The sequence below is a fragment of the Dromiciops gliroides genome, chromosome 3 (assembly GCF_019393635.1).
Source record: "Dromiciops gliroides isolate mDroGli1 chromosome 3, mDroGli1.pri, whole genome shotgun sequence".
NCBI lineage: Eukaryota > Metazoa > Chordata > Mammalia > Microbiotheria > Microbiotheriidae > Dromiciops > Dromiciops gliroides.
In genome coordinates this window covers 321,132,978-321,150,065 of record NC_057863.1, presented here as the reverse complement: position 1 = coordinate 321,150,065, position 17,088 = coordinate 321,132,978, and the positions used below count along the sequence as shown (strand labels likewise).

Sequence of the window (17,088 nt, the reverse complement as noted above, 5' to 3'; positions counted from 1 at the left end):
ATGTTGCTTTGGCTGTAGCATTTCTTTCAAGGGTGCCTCCTTTAACTGCATGCCCTAGAAATGTGTGGGTCCTTCCCATCGACGCAGCACCTGCAGAGTTTGCACAAGTAAGCGTGTTCTCAGGGTTTACGTGTGGAATATTTTGTTATCACTGCTCCTTATTACACTGTCCATACCTTTGTTTTGAGCTCATTGCATTATTAAAGACTATTAAAGGGAACAGGGTGTGGGGATTGAGAGTTGGAAGAGGATTACTAATGAGCTACCATTTTGGGAATGTGGTCTCTATGCCTCGAACCTGAGGCTTTCACTTTCTTGGGGACCAAACTGCAATCGGCTTGTTGAGGATTTTTGTTTCTTTGTTTTTGCTTTGCCTTGTGTTGGTGAGGTGCTACGTTATTATGGTATGCTGGCGAGATTCCCAGAGCCACAGAACTCAGATGCAAGTTCCACCTTCACGGCGCTCAGCTTCCTTCACGGCGCTCACTTTCCTTCATAGTTAAGGAAGAAAGTTGGACTGGGTGGTATTAGGGTCCTGATCCACTGTAGATTTATGATTTGATGGTCTATTCAAGGTCTTAACAAGTTGGAATGGTTTCAGTTCTAGGCCCAATGAAAAACTACCTGTCCATTGTCTCAGGACCAGCTGAATAAATTCAGTGAGATTCATTATCAGATAGTCTCAAAGACTATCTGTGAAGTAATAAAATCCCAGATCTAAAGCAGGAAGGGATCCCAAAGCTCATCTAGTTCAAACCCTTTCATTTTACAGTTGAAGAAACTGAGGCCCAAGGAAGCTAAGTGACTAGTCCAAGCTCACACGGGTAGTGACCACCAGATGTAAGATTTTAACACAGAGCCTGTATACTTTGTATTATACCATTAGTCAAAGGGGTTTGACTTATGCTTATGAAAGAACCTCATAGATCTTTGAGGTTCTGAGGCATCAAAAGTGTACACACACACACACACACACACACACACACACACACACACAATTCTAATAAACAGGATGCTTCATTTATCTGTGTCTCTGAAAGTGGGAAAATCCTCAAGAGCTTATGAGAAATATGTAGTTGCATAATGAACCCTTTCCAGAGGGAATAACCAAATGAATATATTGTATGTTAGAATTTGTATCTGGGACTTCTGTAAATTACCCAACTTTCCCACACTTCCTGAATGGCACCAACAAGGTTGTCATTTATTTTGGGTCAGTAAACAAGAAATCTAAGTATGTAAGGCAAAGGGCTAAAGGTCATTAACTAAATTTGGAGAAATGACTTCCCAGTTCCCTCCCTCAGATTCCCTAAGTAGATAAAAAATAGCTCTTGCTGAGGCCAACTCAAAAGAAGGATTTCTAGTTTTTACAGAAGGTACTATTCTCCAGAAAGTAAATCTTGGTATTATTGTGGATGATGATGATAGCTGGTGTTTATGTAATGCTTTAAGGTTTACAAAGTGCTTTAGGCATACTATCTCATTTGATCCTCACACCAACCTTGAGATTCAGGTGCTATTAATTCCCCATCATTTTTACAGATGAGTGAACTGAGGTAAATGGATTAATTCACTTGCCCAAGGTCAAACAACTACTGAGTGTCTGAAACCAAAATTGAATGCAAGTCTTCCTGACACCAGGAAAACTCCATTGCTCTATCCCCAGTACCACCTGCATTGTTACTGTTAAAAAATAGAGAAAATGAAGACAACTATTCTAAATTTTTTGAAAATGAATAGTCTCCTGTGAGAGCTGCACTCAGATTACAAAGCATGTATTTCAACCAGCTTCCAGAATCAAATATCATAATACAGTAGACATTAAAACTCAATCTTTGTGGAGCAAGCTGGGTTTGAAACTTTTAAATACAAACATGAAAGTTCTAAGAGAGAAGGTAACTGGATTAGCAAAGTGAAAGAGAAAATTGAAGCACTTATCTAAATAATTCCAGTTGTTTTTTCCTCTGTAAAGGGCATACATCCAAAATATTTTGATGAGGCTAAAGTGCTTCTTGGCCAGAGTGTTGGACCTGGATTCAGGAAAATTCATCTTCCTGAGATGAATTCTGGCTTTGGACATTTACATAACTGAACTCAGACGTGCACGTAACAACAACAACAAATTCACTGGAAGGACAAATACTGAAGCTGAAGTTTAAATGCTTTGTCTACATAATGAGAAGACAGGACTCACTAGAAAAGATACTGATGTTGGGAAAGACTCGTAAGGGGCTAAAATTCTAGCTAGTTTGTCTAAAATATCTAATGAGTGGTCCCTAATAAATTATAAGCTTTAGCAATAGTTTAGAGTTTTCCAGCATTTATTAAGGAGAATAAGAATTTGGTGAAGAGAGAGAGAAAGGCCTAGATGCATCTATCTATCAAAGGGAGAGCGCATCTTCAGCTCCGCTCTCCACCAGAGTACTCACTAAAGAGATGGAGAGCACCAGCCTTGCTCCCTCTTCCTCCCACAAGCAAACGTCAGGTGATGACAAAGAAAAGCCACATTTCTTGCCCTCAGGGACCTTCTCCTCATGGCTGAGCTTTCCTACAGTAAGTCTCCAGCAGGTGGCACCATTCTAATCATTACAGAATGCAAAAAGAGAAAAGGATGGCAAATGGATAGCATCATGGAAGCAATGAACATAAGCTTGGGTAGATTTAGAGAGATAGTGATGGGTAGAAAGTTCTGGTGTGCTATGGTGCATGGGGTCACAAAGAGTTGGAAATCGCCGAAAGACTGAACAACAACAACAAAAACCTTTCTGAGCCTAAACAAATCATTTTCTCTCAGCCTCAGTTTCCTCATGTGTCAAATGAAGAGCTGGCTTATTTATCATTTCTTCTGTGTCTATGATCTATGAACAGAGTTTCCCTTTCTAAGGAATTAATTGCAATTTGGGGTTTCTATGACCCCATCTTTTGCTAAAATTAGAAACCCTGGCATGCGCCTGTTGCACTGACCTCATGCTGGACACCCACACTCCTACAAGGGCCTGGCCAAATTATAATGGTGGCAGCCAGGTGACTTTAGCATCCAGAAGCTGGCCTACTTGTATTTGTAGAGCTGCCTGTTAGGTCTGTCAATCAGGCCTGTCAGCCAATTAGCTTGTGGGCTGTGTGTGTGGACGGCTCTGTTTCCTGTGGGAGAGGGGGCTTTTGGGAGAAAACCAGGGAGGAGACAGCTGACTCTGGTGAGGGAGAGGGAGAGAGACACTGTGCAGCTGGTTCTCTTTGGAACTGCTGATTCCAGGTGGTAGTGAGTTTGCAGGTCATATTTTTCCTTCCCCTATTCCCTTTTTCATTGTCCCTAGTTTTATTAACCTTACTGGTGTTTTAAATTTGTTCCTATTAATAACCCTGTTTTGTTTTTTGAAAAAGGCTATAAATCTCCTTTCTTACCCAATATTATGGTGAGCTGCCCAATTAACTCTCCCCATACTAAATTTGGCCCTTACACTTTATATCAGATTGTAGGTATCAAACACAGCACTACATGTGGATCTCACAATTCCCAAGTGCAGCCTGAAACAAATTAAAATGTAATTGAGAAATATTTAACAGAATAAATACAAATACAGTAAAACATATTTAATATTATATATACATATACATACATACACACACAGGCACACACACACATATATATGTATGTATATATATATATATGTGTGTGTGTGTGTGTGTGTGTGTATATATATATATATATATATATATATATATATTTTTTTTTTTTTTTTACAGGGCAATGAGGGTTAAGTGATTGCCCAGGTTCACACAGCTTGTAAGTGTCAAGTGTCTGAGGTCGGATTTGAACTCAGATCCTCCTTAATCCAGGGCTGGTGCTTTATCCACTGTGCCACCTATCTGCCCATAGATATAGATTCTTAAGCACTACATGGCACCATTACAAATATACATTATATATAGAAAAGTTGCAAATAATTGTAATAAAGTTTAAATAAACAATTCTTTACAGAGCAAAATGAAAATAAATAGTAATACAGAGTACATGAGCAAAAGATATCAACATAGAAATTTAATAATGGAAGCCTAAACAATAAGTCAAAAAACAAAAATTAATAGCTATATGAGAAAAAATAATAATTATGAAGCAACATACCTAAATTTCTGTGATATATCTAAAGCAGTCCTCAAGGGAAAAGTCATATCCCTAAAAAACATACATTCACAACATAGAAAAAAGAAAGACTAATGAACTAAATATGTTAAAATTAGATAACTAACAAATTTTTATAAAACACAATAAGCGCACTGGTCCTGGATTCAGGAGGACCTGAGTTCAAAATTTGCCTTAGTCACTTGACACTTTCTAGCTGTGTGACCCTGGGCAAGTCACTTAACCCTCATTGCCTTGCAAAAAACCAAAACAAAACAAAAGCACAAAAGATGAAGCCTTGAAAATTAGAAGAGAAATAAGTAAATCAGAAACTAAAAAATATACCATAGAACTAATAAGATTAAAAAACTGGTTCTTTGAAAATCTAAAAACTTGGTAACATTTTAGCTGACCTTACTAACATGAAGGAGAATGTAAATAAAATTAGCAAAAACTAAAAATAGAACATAGGCAACCACAAGGAAGAAACAATAGAATTATCAGAACCCATTAAACATATTTATAGGCCAACAAATCTGCGAATTCAAATGAAAGAGAGGATTCGCTACAAAACTATAAAATTATATTGGTTTTATGGCTACTAAAACAGCCAAATAAATAGAACATGAATGGGCATCTTTATTAACCTCATAAGAGAAAATTAAACTAGTTGTAAAGGAACTACTAAAAACAGAGGTCTGATCTAAATATATTGACAAGATACTTCTATCAAATTTGGAAGAAAAAAAAATGAGAATCTACACTGTACAAATTATTCTCAAAAACTGAGAAAAAATGACTCTACCAAACATGTTTTATGTGAAGAAAACTAAGGCCTAAAGTGACTTTAGGGACAGAGCAGTAAGGAACAGAGGCAGGATTGGATTCTGGTTTTGTGACTCCTAGATCAATATATAAAGAAACTAAAAACAAAACAAAAATAAAAAATTGGAACCATCTTTAATGAAAAAAATCATCTGACTTTCCTATGTGAAGCTTCTCTTTAATTCTTTCCCAGAAGTACATGATCTGGTAGAGTTTCTGCAAAAAGTAAGCATTATCTCAGTGGTATGCAGTCCCATGTGATTAAGTAACTAAAATTGATCAAGTTTGAAATAAAAAGTTACAGTAAAGTACTATAAAAATCCCCAGGGAAAATTCTGTTTAGGGAAATACTGTCTAGCTTAGTAAAATACTGAAATCATGAAATGAAAATCATGTTTCTGAAAAATGTAGCAATTTTCTATATTTTGTTCTCATAGAAGGCATGTTAGAATTTTACAATTTACAAAAGGCTGTGGACAAATTGAAACTTTTCAATTAGTAGTCAGAAGAAATGTACATCTGACTTACAAAATTATATCGGTGCTATAAATGATCACTTTTTGGAAGGGGGAGGGCAATGAAGGTTGAGTGACTTGCCCAAGGTCACACAGCTAGTAAGTGTCAAGTGTCTGAGCCAGACCTGAACTCAAGTTCTCCTGAATCCAGAGCTGGTGCTTTATCCACTGTGCTACCTAGCTGCACTTGACCTCTTCCTTTTATAGATAAAGAAAAGTGGTGACTAAAGAGGTGAAATGATTTTGTCCACGATCTGCAGGTGAATATCTAGGATATTGAAACCAGGGATATTCTGAATCCCAATCCACTGCCTCCTTCACTGCCCTATAATGCCTTTTACTTTACCTCCCTCTCACCTCAAAAAAAAAGTAAAAGTTTTTACACCTCGGGCAAGTACCATGGATTATACCAAGAACAAAGAGCCAGAAAGGTACTCTCAGATGAGAAATAGGAAGAGATATACAAAAACGCCAGAAAACCCTGAAATACGATGAGGCTGGTTCTTGTTGGCTATCTGCCTTCCAGTCTCCCAGAACCTGGACATTTAGTAACCTAAATATTTTGGGATCTTAAATATTGAATGTGGGTTCAAATCTGACCTCAGACATTTACTAACTGGGTGATGCTAGGCAAATCATTTAACTTGATTTATCTCAGTTTTCCCATGTGTAAATTAGGAGCTGGAAAAATAAATGCAAGCCACTCCATATCTTTGTCAAGAAAACCCCAAATGGGGTCACAGAGTCAGACGTGATTGAAGCAACTGATCACTATCTGTCCTTTAATTCCTCAGAACCTGGACATTTGTCACCTCAACACACACACACACACACACACACAACACACACTTTTTTCACTTTTTTATGTTTATTTTTCCTTTTGTTATGTTTCTTCTTCTACACATGCCTAATATGGAAATATCTTTTACATGTTTTACATTTTTAATTATACAACACACACCTATACACACATATATTGTTTACCATTTTAGGGAGGCAGAGAGGAGAGAGGGAAAAAACTTGGAACTCAAATTAAAAAAAATAAATGTTAAAAATTATCTTTACATGTAACTGGAAAAAAAATACTGTTTTAAAAACCCCCTTAGTTACCTTGGAAAAAGCAGTTTCTGTTGAATGTTGAGGTCAAAGCCAGAATATAAGTGGTTTGAGAACTCAGCACATGCACTTTTTTTTTGTGTGTGTGAGGCAATTGGGGTTAGTGACTTGCCTAGGGTCACACAGCTAGTAAGTGTTAAGTGTCTGAGGCCAGATTTGAACTCAGGTCCTCCTGGACTCCAGGGCTGGTGCTCTATCCACTGTGCCACCTAGCTGCCCCAGCAACACACACTTTTGATAAACTAATCACTAAGACTGGTTTAATTTTTCTTGACATCCAAAAAGTCTGATTAGTGGAAAAATAATAGATTGTGGAGGTGACTAAAAGAGGGCTTGAAGCCAACTCCCCTCCTTCAAAAAAAAAAATCTTTCTTATTCTCATATTAGTGCTTGAAAGTGTTATGGGAAAATTAGGTGGGGGTTTGGGGTAGGGGTTCTTAGGAATTCCTCTTTAAAAAATTACACCCTCTTGCACACAAATCCAATTAGAATAAAATAATAGTTTATTTAGGTGCTAGGGGAAAGGAATCCAAGAGAGAAATCCTTGATTTCTTCTCAGGGGGAGAAGGTGTGGCACAGAGGCATGGCTCTGAGATACCTATCTCCTTGAGCAGGAGACAGGCAGATACTTTTATTGAGGACTGATGGGGGGGTGATCATCTGACTGTGGAAGTTTCCCTTATTGGGGTAGGACCATCCCCCACTGGTGGTGGCTGGGGAATTGGGTAAGGGGTGGCTGCGGATTTCTCAAAACCATCTCTCTCCCTCCTCATGCCACAAAGGCAGCAGCCACACCTAATCTTATCTCCCCAGAGGTGGGGGAGGACTGGAATGAAGGGTGGTGGTCCTGGAGCTAGCTCAGTCCTATCTGGTGCCATTTATATCTTTAGGTGTGCCTTGTCCTTTGGTTTAAGGTTTCTCAAGGAGAAGGTTCTTTGATTTACCCAGAGAACTTCTGGGTATGCTAGGCCCATACATTAGGATCTTAGGGAGCATCTAAGTGCAACTCCTTTTTCTTTTAAAAAAAAAATTAGTTTTGTTTTATGTTCAGTTCCAAATCCTTTCTCTCTCGCCTTCTCCCCAACTTGTTGAGAAGGCAAGAAAAATAAAACCCATTTCAAATATGTACAGGACAAGCAAAACATATGTCCATATTAGCCATATTCCAAGAAAAAATACAATTATTTTATTTTTGAGGAGGAAACTAGATCCCAAGAAGGGAAGTGATTTACCAAAGTTCAAAGAAGGTTTATTAACTCTCCTGTCCAATGCCCCTTCCACTACATAGTCTTGCAGCCCTTGGTTTTTCTGTTGAAACATTAAAATTCCCCATAGGAAACCCATAACTTGAATGACAGATTCTAGTGGAGCCTCTAATTCCCTTTCCAATTCTCCCTTTCTAATGGAAATCACCTAGAATTTTAGCAGCTTGATTAATTGAAGTTCTAAAAAAATAGACATTTTGAAACAGTTCTCTTTTAGGGATGTCTTGGTCACTTGTATGTACAATTTAAAAGTTGATGACAAATAGCAGCAGCCATGTGAATAGTAAAATAAGGCACTGCTGTATATAGTACATCGTTTGACCCGCATCTTTATGTCTGCATGTCAGTCTTGATCTGAAAGCTTGAGTGAAAAGGAGGCATAAATCATGACAGTCAAGTGCATATATGGTTGCCTAGTGCTCAGTGGGAGAGGGGGAAATCTGGTTTGGAGGGCAACAGAATATTTAATGTTTGTCACCACAATTTAATCCTTCCTCCTATTTTATAGTTGAGGAAACTGAGATCCACAAGTGAGAAAGTGACTCAAGATCACAGGATTTTTAGAGCAGGGAGAAAACTACAGTGGGTCATTTAATACAATGTCCTCATTTTACAATGAAGAAACTGAAGCCCAGAGAGGTTAAGAAAACTTGCCCAAGGTGACATCAGGAGGAAGCAGAAAAGGCAGAATTCAAGCCCAGGTCCTTTCACTCCCAATGCAGTGTTTTTCCTCCTAAATTATGATATCTCCTGCTATAGGCATAGACTGTCTGATGTTGAGCCCAGCAAGCTTTCTGCTTCCTGGACAAGTGCAAAATCTATTTATTTTGAGGCATTTTTACATCTACATTACATTTTACAATTAACATTTATATTTACATTTAAGGCTATTTATTTACCCCCACAGTCTCTCTTCCCTTCATCCTTAATCCTCCCATTTGATAACTCTTTCCCTAGTTTTGTAGTTTTGCTTACTGCATTACTCCTTTTCTTTTCTTTCCTTTTATCTAGTTACCTAATTCTACCCTTCTTTTTCCTCTCTCAGGTAGCTAATTAAAATCCCCCTTCTCCTCCCTTTCAACATTTTTTGTTAGTTTTTTTTTTCATTTTCTGCATTTTTTTCCTAAAAATTATTTCCCCTTCATTCTCTGCATTGATGCTCTTCCTTTTCCATCTATTCTAAAACTTATTCTTTGATTTAGGCAGTCAGTCAGGAGGGACAGAGTAGAGTAATGTTGCTTGCTGCTACAGATGGTGGTGAGGGTGGGCAGAGAGTGGATGGTGGGGGGATGACTGCAGGGCATGGAATTGGTAGGACAAGACACTGAAGTGAGCATATTCAGTATTAGAGGTTGGGCTTTCTCTGCTATTAGCTAATTGAGTTGTTTTTAAATTAAATTTCTTGGTGTCTTGGCCTGTGGAGACTTTATTTTGCTTCTTGCATATATTTCTTATTTGGGGCAGTTTTGAGAGGTCCTGAGGATTGGAGCAAATGTTTAGTTTTCTAACTCATTGGTTATATGACCCAGAAGTCTCATTGATATACTTTGAAATGAACACGAAAAATAGGACTTTGCCATCTCTTGAATATATGCCCAATAGCATTCTTTCCCCAACAACTTCAGAAAACAATTTGGTTCTACTTTTTTTTCCAGTCTCCTTTTCTGCTACCCCTCCCCCACAACTCACCTCTACTCTGGCGCCGATATTTCCAGTAGAGTAAGATAGTAATCAAAGTCAGCAGGATCACTACGGGCACAAGGATACCCACAAATATAGGCACTGAAAAATTAGAGGCTGGAAGGGTTGGGTAATAGAGAGAATAAAATAAACAAGAGTCAGATATTCAAACAAAACATGGAGAAGGGTACACATGAAACGTTTCAGTTTTATTGAGAACATTTCCTTCCTCACCATATGCTCTGTCCTCTAACTCAAAAATTGTTTCCCTTCAAACATAGGTACAGGGTGCGCCTAAAGTTGTGATGTTTTAATAACTTTTTTTTTTTTTTGGTGAGGCAATTGGGGTTAAGTGACTTGCCCAGGGACACACAGCTAGTAAGTGTTAAGTGTCTGAGGCCAAATTTGAACTCAGGTCCTCCTGACTCCAGGGCTGGTGCTCTATCCATTGTGCCACCTATCAGCCCCTTAATAACTTTTTTAAAAATTATTTTTCTTTATTTTTTGCCATTTATGAAATTTGATCTTTCACACATAATATAAATTTATTTGCTACATATGCTGTATATAATGCTATGGTATTGTAATTTAAAAGCAAAAAAATAAAGGAGTTATTAAACATTGAAACCCTTTTGTGACTTTTGGCCCACCCTAGACATTTTGGGGGTCTATTTTTATTTCAAATTTAAATTTACTGAGAACAAGATACAATTTTAGTACTCTGATATACGAAGATTTTTTTTCTATACTCTTACTCTAAAGCAAAGCTTCTTAAACTGTGGGTTGAGATGCCACATGGGGTTTCCTAACAATGTCGGGGGGTGCAAAAAATATGGCAACACTAAAAGGTTATGTAAATGTATTGTATATACCCATATACCCAGCGTCACATAAAAATTTCTTGGAAGAAAAGGGATCATGAATGGAAAAAGCTTAAGAAGTCTGTGCTAAAGCACTATTTGACTGGGGTGACTGAAGTGGTCATTCTACTGCCCAGTTCTAATACTTTGCTTTGTCCCTGAATGAATCAGGGCAAAAATTCTCAAATTATCCATTTTAAGCAAAGCGAAGCTTAGGGACTCCCTGAATGACATTCCAGGATATCAAGGTCACTCCCCATGCAAACCAGAATGAAAACCAGAAATGATTCAAATCATGCCTCCATCACTCCGTTAGTTATGTGACCTTGGACAAAATGGCTTTTCTCTTCAAAGACTGTTTCCTTATCTGTAAAATGGAGGTGGAGGGACAATCCCTTCCTGTCCTATATGCCCTTGTGAATATATGGAGGTTCCTGGGAATCTTGTTCCAAGTTTTATAGTTTGAAACAAAACAGGAAGCTCTGTTATCCACATAAAGATACACAATGAGCTGATGATTTCTGGAAGTCAGTTCTAAATGCCAGAAAGAAATCCTTATTTTAGCCCCAGGGACCAAGAAAATGGCTTAGGAGAAGCACTTGTAATCCCTGTAGGGGAGACATTCTGAATGTCTAAAGGGTCCTTCTGCTTTGGAGAAGTGCTAGGCAGTGTTAGTCTGAAAGAGTACCTAGAGCCAACATCCTGTGTTATTTTTTCTGGAGGGAGGCCTACCTCTCCCTCCAGGGTATGTTCATGATCCTACCAGCTGCTAGTGCCTCACCCTTCAAATTACTTTGCATTTATTTTGCATATAGTTTGTATATAGTTGTAAATGTCCATAATATCTCCCCCTTGAGAGACTGTTACACAAAATAATCTAAACCTTTTTTTTTTTTTTTTGTACCAGTAGGCAGCTAAATGGTTCAGTGGACAGAGTTCTGACCCTGGAGTCTGGAAGATCTGAGTTCAAATCCAGCCTCAGACACTTAGAAGCTGTGTGACCCTGGGCAAGTCACTTAACCCAGTTTACTCAGTTTCCTCATATGTAAAATAAGCTGGAGAAGGAATGTCAAACCACTCCAGGATTTTTGCCAAAAAAAAAATAACAAATGGAGTCATAAAGTCTGACATGACCTGAAACAACCTCAACAACACCAAAAGGTTGTTGGTAGTATTGGGCACAATAATCACACATCATAAAGTATCTTCAAAGTATCCTTCCACACTTCTTCATCTTCTTCCCTCTTTTTTTGTTTCCTATGGGATCCATTTTCTAATTTTCTATGAGGGAGAAAGAGGCAAAGAATGATATTAACAGGTTATATGTCACACAAACACAGCATGGACATCTTTACTTTACCTGCACATCTTTGGTTGGGATCCACACTGTATTCCAGCATATTCTCCATGTGCTTCACATTACAGAATATCTTTTTCCCCACCTGGTTATCAGAGTCTTTGATGTAGAGGATGCTGGTGACTGATGTGGTACCATTTTGATGAAGGGTCTTCTCGGTGCTATTCTGCACCTCTGCCCCGACCTTCCAGGAGATCACAGGGGGTGGCCGTGCGGTGGCAGAGCAGGTGACATTCAGGTGGCCTTCAGAGAATTGGTAGTTCAGGAATACCGTAGGCTGTACTGAGACAAAAACCAATAGTGGACTCTCATCAATATGGATTCAGCATCTAGGTGGCCAGAACTATAAGGGATTAAAAAAAAAACATATAAGAAATGGTTCCTGGAATATAGGTTCATAGGAAAATAATAATATCTGGCATTTGTATAGTGTTTCAAAGTGTACAAATGCTTTTTGTTTATTATCTCATTTTATTCTCACTGCCTTGTGAGGTAGATACTCTTATAGGCTTAGCTAGAAGGGACTTTAGACAGGTTCTAATCCAACTCCTCATTATCCAGATGAGGAAGTCAAGGTCCACAGATGTTAAGTCACCCAGGTTGTCAATGGCCGATCTACTTGAACTCATATCTTCTGCCTTCTAATCTAGCATTCTTTCCACTATACTATGCTACTACATTAAGAAATTGAGCTAAGAGGGCAACTAGGTGGTGCAGTGGAATAAAGCACTGGCCCTGGATTCAGGAGGACCTGAGTTCAAATCCAGGCTCAGACACTTGACACTTAATAGCTGTGTGACCCTGGGCAAGTCACTTAACTAATCTTCATTGCCTCACGGGGGCGGGGGAAGCAGAAAAGGAAGAAAAAAGAAAAAAAATGAGCTCAGGACTTATGAAAAATGTAATCCATCTACAGAGAAAGAACTTATGGTATCTGAATACAAACAGAAGCATAATTTTTTTGTTAGTTCCTTTATTTGAAGTTTTGTTTTTGTCTGTTTTCTTTCATAACCTGGCTAATGTGAAAATGCTTTGCATGACTACCAATGTATAACTTACATTGAATTGCTTGAGCTCTTGGGGGAGGGGAGGGAAGAAGAGAATTTGGGACACAAAATTTTACTTTAGAATTTTATTTTCTAAATTACATGTAAATACAAATTTGACATCAAATTTTTTTTTAAAACTTTGTGTTCCAAATTCTCTTCCTCCCTCCTCCCCAAAGAACTCAAGCAATTCAATATAAGCTATACATGAGCAGTCATGTAAAACAAGGGACACAAAGTTTTAAAAAATGATGTCAAAATTTGTTTTTACACGTAATTTGGGAAAATAAAAAATTCTAAATAAAATATAGAAAAAAAAAAGAAATTGAGCTCAGTTGGAGAAATAAAACCACCATGTGTATAATGAGTAGAGAATAATGAAAGTGCTAAAGTGGCTTTTCAATGGGATTCAAGATATATTATTGTGGGCTAGACGAGTCAGTGAGCATCTTGTGATGGAGGTGGGGCTTATATATGACTAGGGCTAACATTTTTATTGTACTGTGTAAGATTTGCAAAGTGTCATTCACTCTAAAAGCATTTATTCAATATGTACTATGTGCCAGGCACTATGCTAAATGCTGAGATTAAAAAATAAAATGGTAAAGACAGTCCCTGTCTTCAAAGAGTTTACAGTCTAATGGGGAGACAATACCTAGATAACTAGGGACATATAAGATTTATACAGAGTAGATGGAAGACAATTTCACAAGGTAAGAAATACTGTAGACTATCCTGAGATCAACAGAAGCCTTTTTTTGGGGGTGGGGGCAGGGCAATGAGGGTTAAGTGACTTGCCCAGGGTCACACAGCTAGTATCAAGTGACTGAGGTCAGATTTGAACTCAGGTCTTCCTGAATACAGAGCCAGTGCTTTATCCATCATGCCACCTAGCTGCCCCAACAGAAGTCTCTTACAAAAAGTAAGATTTAAGCTGAATCTTGAAAGAAACCAGGAAAAACTAAGAGGTGGAGGCAAAAAGGTGAACATCCTAGGCATGAAAGACAAGGAGATGTAGTGTCACATAGAAGAAATAGCAAGAAAAGCCAGTGTAGGTAGATCATGAAGTGCATGAAGGGAGTGAAGGGTAAGAAGACTGGAAAAGAGAGAAGGGAGCAGGTTATAATATGCTCTCAATGCCAAACAGAAGATTTTGTATTTATCTTGTTGGAGTGTTACAAGGGCCCTGAAATATGCTTAGGATCTGGAAGGGGGGGAGAGTAAGAAATAAGGTATATAAGGTAATATAAAAAAGGAGTTTAAGAACTAGGAACAAACATGGTGTTATGATGTATTTGTGTTTGGGAGGAAGACAATGGTGAATCTAGGAATAATTAGAACAAAAGGTTTGCACTGGAGAATAGTGAGAAATGATGTCCAATGGGTAGCACAAGGCTAGATTATGGAGAACTTGAATCATTTAGAAATTGAGACTTGATATTTTAGGGAGCTGCCATACAATCCTGAGTAATGGGTATTGATAATCATATTTTATGGAGATCTGTCAAGAAGCCAGAAGCTAGAAGCATTGAAGGAAGTCATCCCTGAGAACTTGATGGCAATAAGAGAGAGCTAGTTAATGGATACCTGGACTGAGAATCTAGCATAGCATAAGCAGTCTGACAAATATCATAGATTCAATAAGTAATGAGTCAGGTTGGACAACGTCAGCTAATGCAGGCAGGAACAAACTGGTGCAAGATTTAGGCAGATAGGCAGAGACCAGGAGATAAAGCAGCAAAAGTGACACCACTAAGAATACAAACACACACATATGTATGTGTAAGTGTATGTGTATATGTGTGTATATGTATATGCATGTATGTGGAGAGAGAGAGAGAGAGAGAGAGAGAGAGAGAGAGAGAGAAGCACGTTATTCCTCCTGCTAAAGCAGTAAAGGAGCTCTGTTCTTTTATCCTGCTTTGTTGAGTAATGGTGACCCTCAGCCCCAAGTTATTGACTGTAGCCCCATCAAACACCCTTAGGTGAATTCTGTTCTTTACTGAGACAGTACTAGAGAATCTAGAATGAATCCACAGTGCAGTGAGACCCTGGAGATAGGGGTGATGGTAAGCATTCTGTCATAATGATCCAGGTATGAAGTGATGAGGATCTGGTTTAAAATGATAATATAATAATTAATATTTATATAGTGCTTTAAAGTTTTCAAAGTACTTTATGTATAATACCTCATTTGAGCTTTACCACAGTTTTATGAGGTAGGTGGTATTGTAATTCAGAAGACCCAAACTCAGATCTATCCTGAGATAATAACCATAAGTCACTTAGCAGAGGTGGCATGTAATAGGTACATAATGTTATTATTATTTTCATTTTATAGGAGGGAAAAGTGAAAAGAGATTAAGAAACTTGCCCAAAGTTAGTGTCTGAGGCAGGATTTTAAATCAAATCTTCCTGGCCCCAAGTCCACACTCAACGTGCATCATTCCATCTAGGCTTCTAGACAGTGTTGGTGGCAGGACAAATGGAATAGAAGGGTCAAATTCAAGCAAGCAACATTTTGACAAAGCAGCTCAGTTACTGAGAGGTAGGGCACAGGAAAAGAAAAGAAGAGAACAACAGCATAGAAAGATAATAGTGTACTCAAGCAATGAGAAACTCTTCGTTGATAACCTTCCTCCTATATCATGTTGTACTAAGCTGATGAATGGGTTCAGTTTGGGTAACATAGAGATTAATGACTGGTTTGGCATTCATAACTATTTGCCATTCTGCAGGCTTAACCTGCAAGGATGGCTGGGAGAAAAAAAAATCCTATTCAAACACTGTATTGTTTCTCTCATGTTTCCTGGAGACTACGGGAGCTTAGGAATAGACCAGCTGTTGGGGCTTAGCAATAGACCAGCTGTTGCCTCTTCAGAAGCACCCAGAGCTAATAGCTAAACCCAAGCATCTGACTGCTTAGGAAACACTATTGCCCTAAAACAAGGATTATTGTAGGTTAGTTGGAGGATATGCTCCCCTCTGAACTGAGGGGATAATTGTTTTTGTTTTGTTTTGTTTTGTTTTGTTTTGTTTAGTGAGGCAATTGGGGTTAAGTGACTTGCCCAGGGTCACACAGCTAGTAAGTGTTAAGTGTCTGAGGCTGGATTTGAACTCAGGTACTCCTGACTCCAGGGCCAGTGCTCTATCCACTGCGCCATCTAGCTGCCCCTAGGGATAATTGTTTTTTGATGTGTAAGAAAAGATTAAATAAATAGTCTTTTTAGGTACAAAACAGAATTGGAAAATTCCTTTGTGTGTATGTTACCCTAACTCCCAGAAGGATTTGAAACAAAGTGCCACGTTGCATTTTTTTTCTTCTTTTTCTTTTCTTTTCTTTTTTTTTTTGCGGGGCAATGGGGGATAAGTGACTTGCCCAGGGTCACACAGCTAGTAAGTGTCAAGTGTCTGAGGCCGGATTTGAACTCAAGTACTCCTGACTCCAGGGCCGGTGCTTTATCCACTGTGCCACCTAGCTGCCCCATCCACGTTGCATTTTTAAATAAGTTTTATTTGTTATTTTCTGCTTCTTACATTACCATAGTATCCTGTGTATCCCTCCCTTTCCCCTTCCAAGAAGGCCATGCCATACAACAAATAGTATTTTTTAGAGAGGAAAAAAAAGCAAGCACGACTAATCAATATATTGAAAGAGTCCAAAAACTGTGCAATGTATAACACTTGTGGACCTATCACCACCATGAAGGGGTGGATTGGGTCTCTCTTCTCATATCTCTTCATTTAAGTCATACTTGATCTTTATCATTTTGTCACATTTAGTTTTGAGATTTTTATGTGTTATTGTTCTTTCCATTTGCATTGTTTTAGCTCTGTGTATGGTATTCTTGACTGCTGACTTCACTCTGCATCAATGAGTTCATATAGATTTTTCCATGTTTCTATATATTCATCACACCCATTATTTTTTACAAAATGGTTATATTCTATTACATTCATGTACCACAATTTGTTTAGCCATTCCCAATTGCCAGTCGATGATCATCTACTTCGTTTCCAATTCTCAGCTATCATAAAAAGTGCTGCTATAAATATTTTACAGTATTTGGGGACTTTTTTCTTACCAATGGCTCCATTAGGGCATAATTGCATTAATGAAATCTCTGGTTCAACGGCTATGGACATTTTAGTCATTTTATTTGCATAATTTCAAACTGCTTTCCAAAATGGTACAACCATTTCACAGATCTACCAACAATACATTACTGTGCCTCTCTTTTCACAACCTTATAGTAATGATTGTTGTTAGTTTTTGATAATTTGCAGGGTGTGAGATGTAACCT

The 17,088-nt window shown here is 38.2% G+C and overlaps 1 protein-coding gene across 5 annotated transcripts in view; it reads right to left on the bottom strand.

Moving 5' to 3' along the window:
- LOC122749652 (OX-2 membrane glycoprotein-like) overlaps positions 1 to 17,088 on the bottom strand; it is a 49,996-nt gene that overhangs the window by 12,660 nt on the left and 20,248 nt on the right. For 3 of the 5 annotated variants that reach the window (XM_043996115.1, XM_043996112.1, XM_043996116.1), the window contains 3 exons: positions 11,742 to 12,020; positions 9,531 to 9,638; positions 4,124 to 4,174 (listed from right to left, as the gene is read on the bottom strand). In XM_043996115.1, the coding sequence (XP_043852050.1) occupies positions 4,167 to 4,174; positions 9,531 to 9,638; positions 11,742 to 12,020 (395 nt within the window). In that variant the 3' untranslated portion in view covers positions 4,124 to 4,166. Of the gene's footprint in view, positions 1 to 3,458; positions 3,526 to 4,123; positions 4,175 to 9,530; positions 9,639 to 11,741; positions 12,021 to 17,088 lie in introns of those variants that run through there. The other 2 variants (XM_043996114.1, XM_043996113.1) reach the window with 2 other exon arrangements.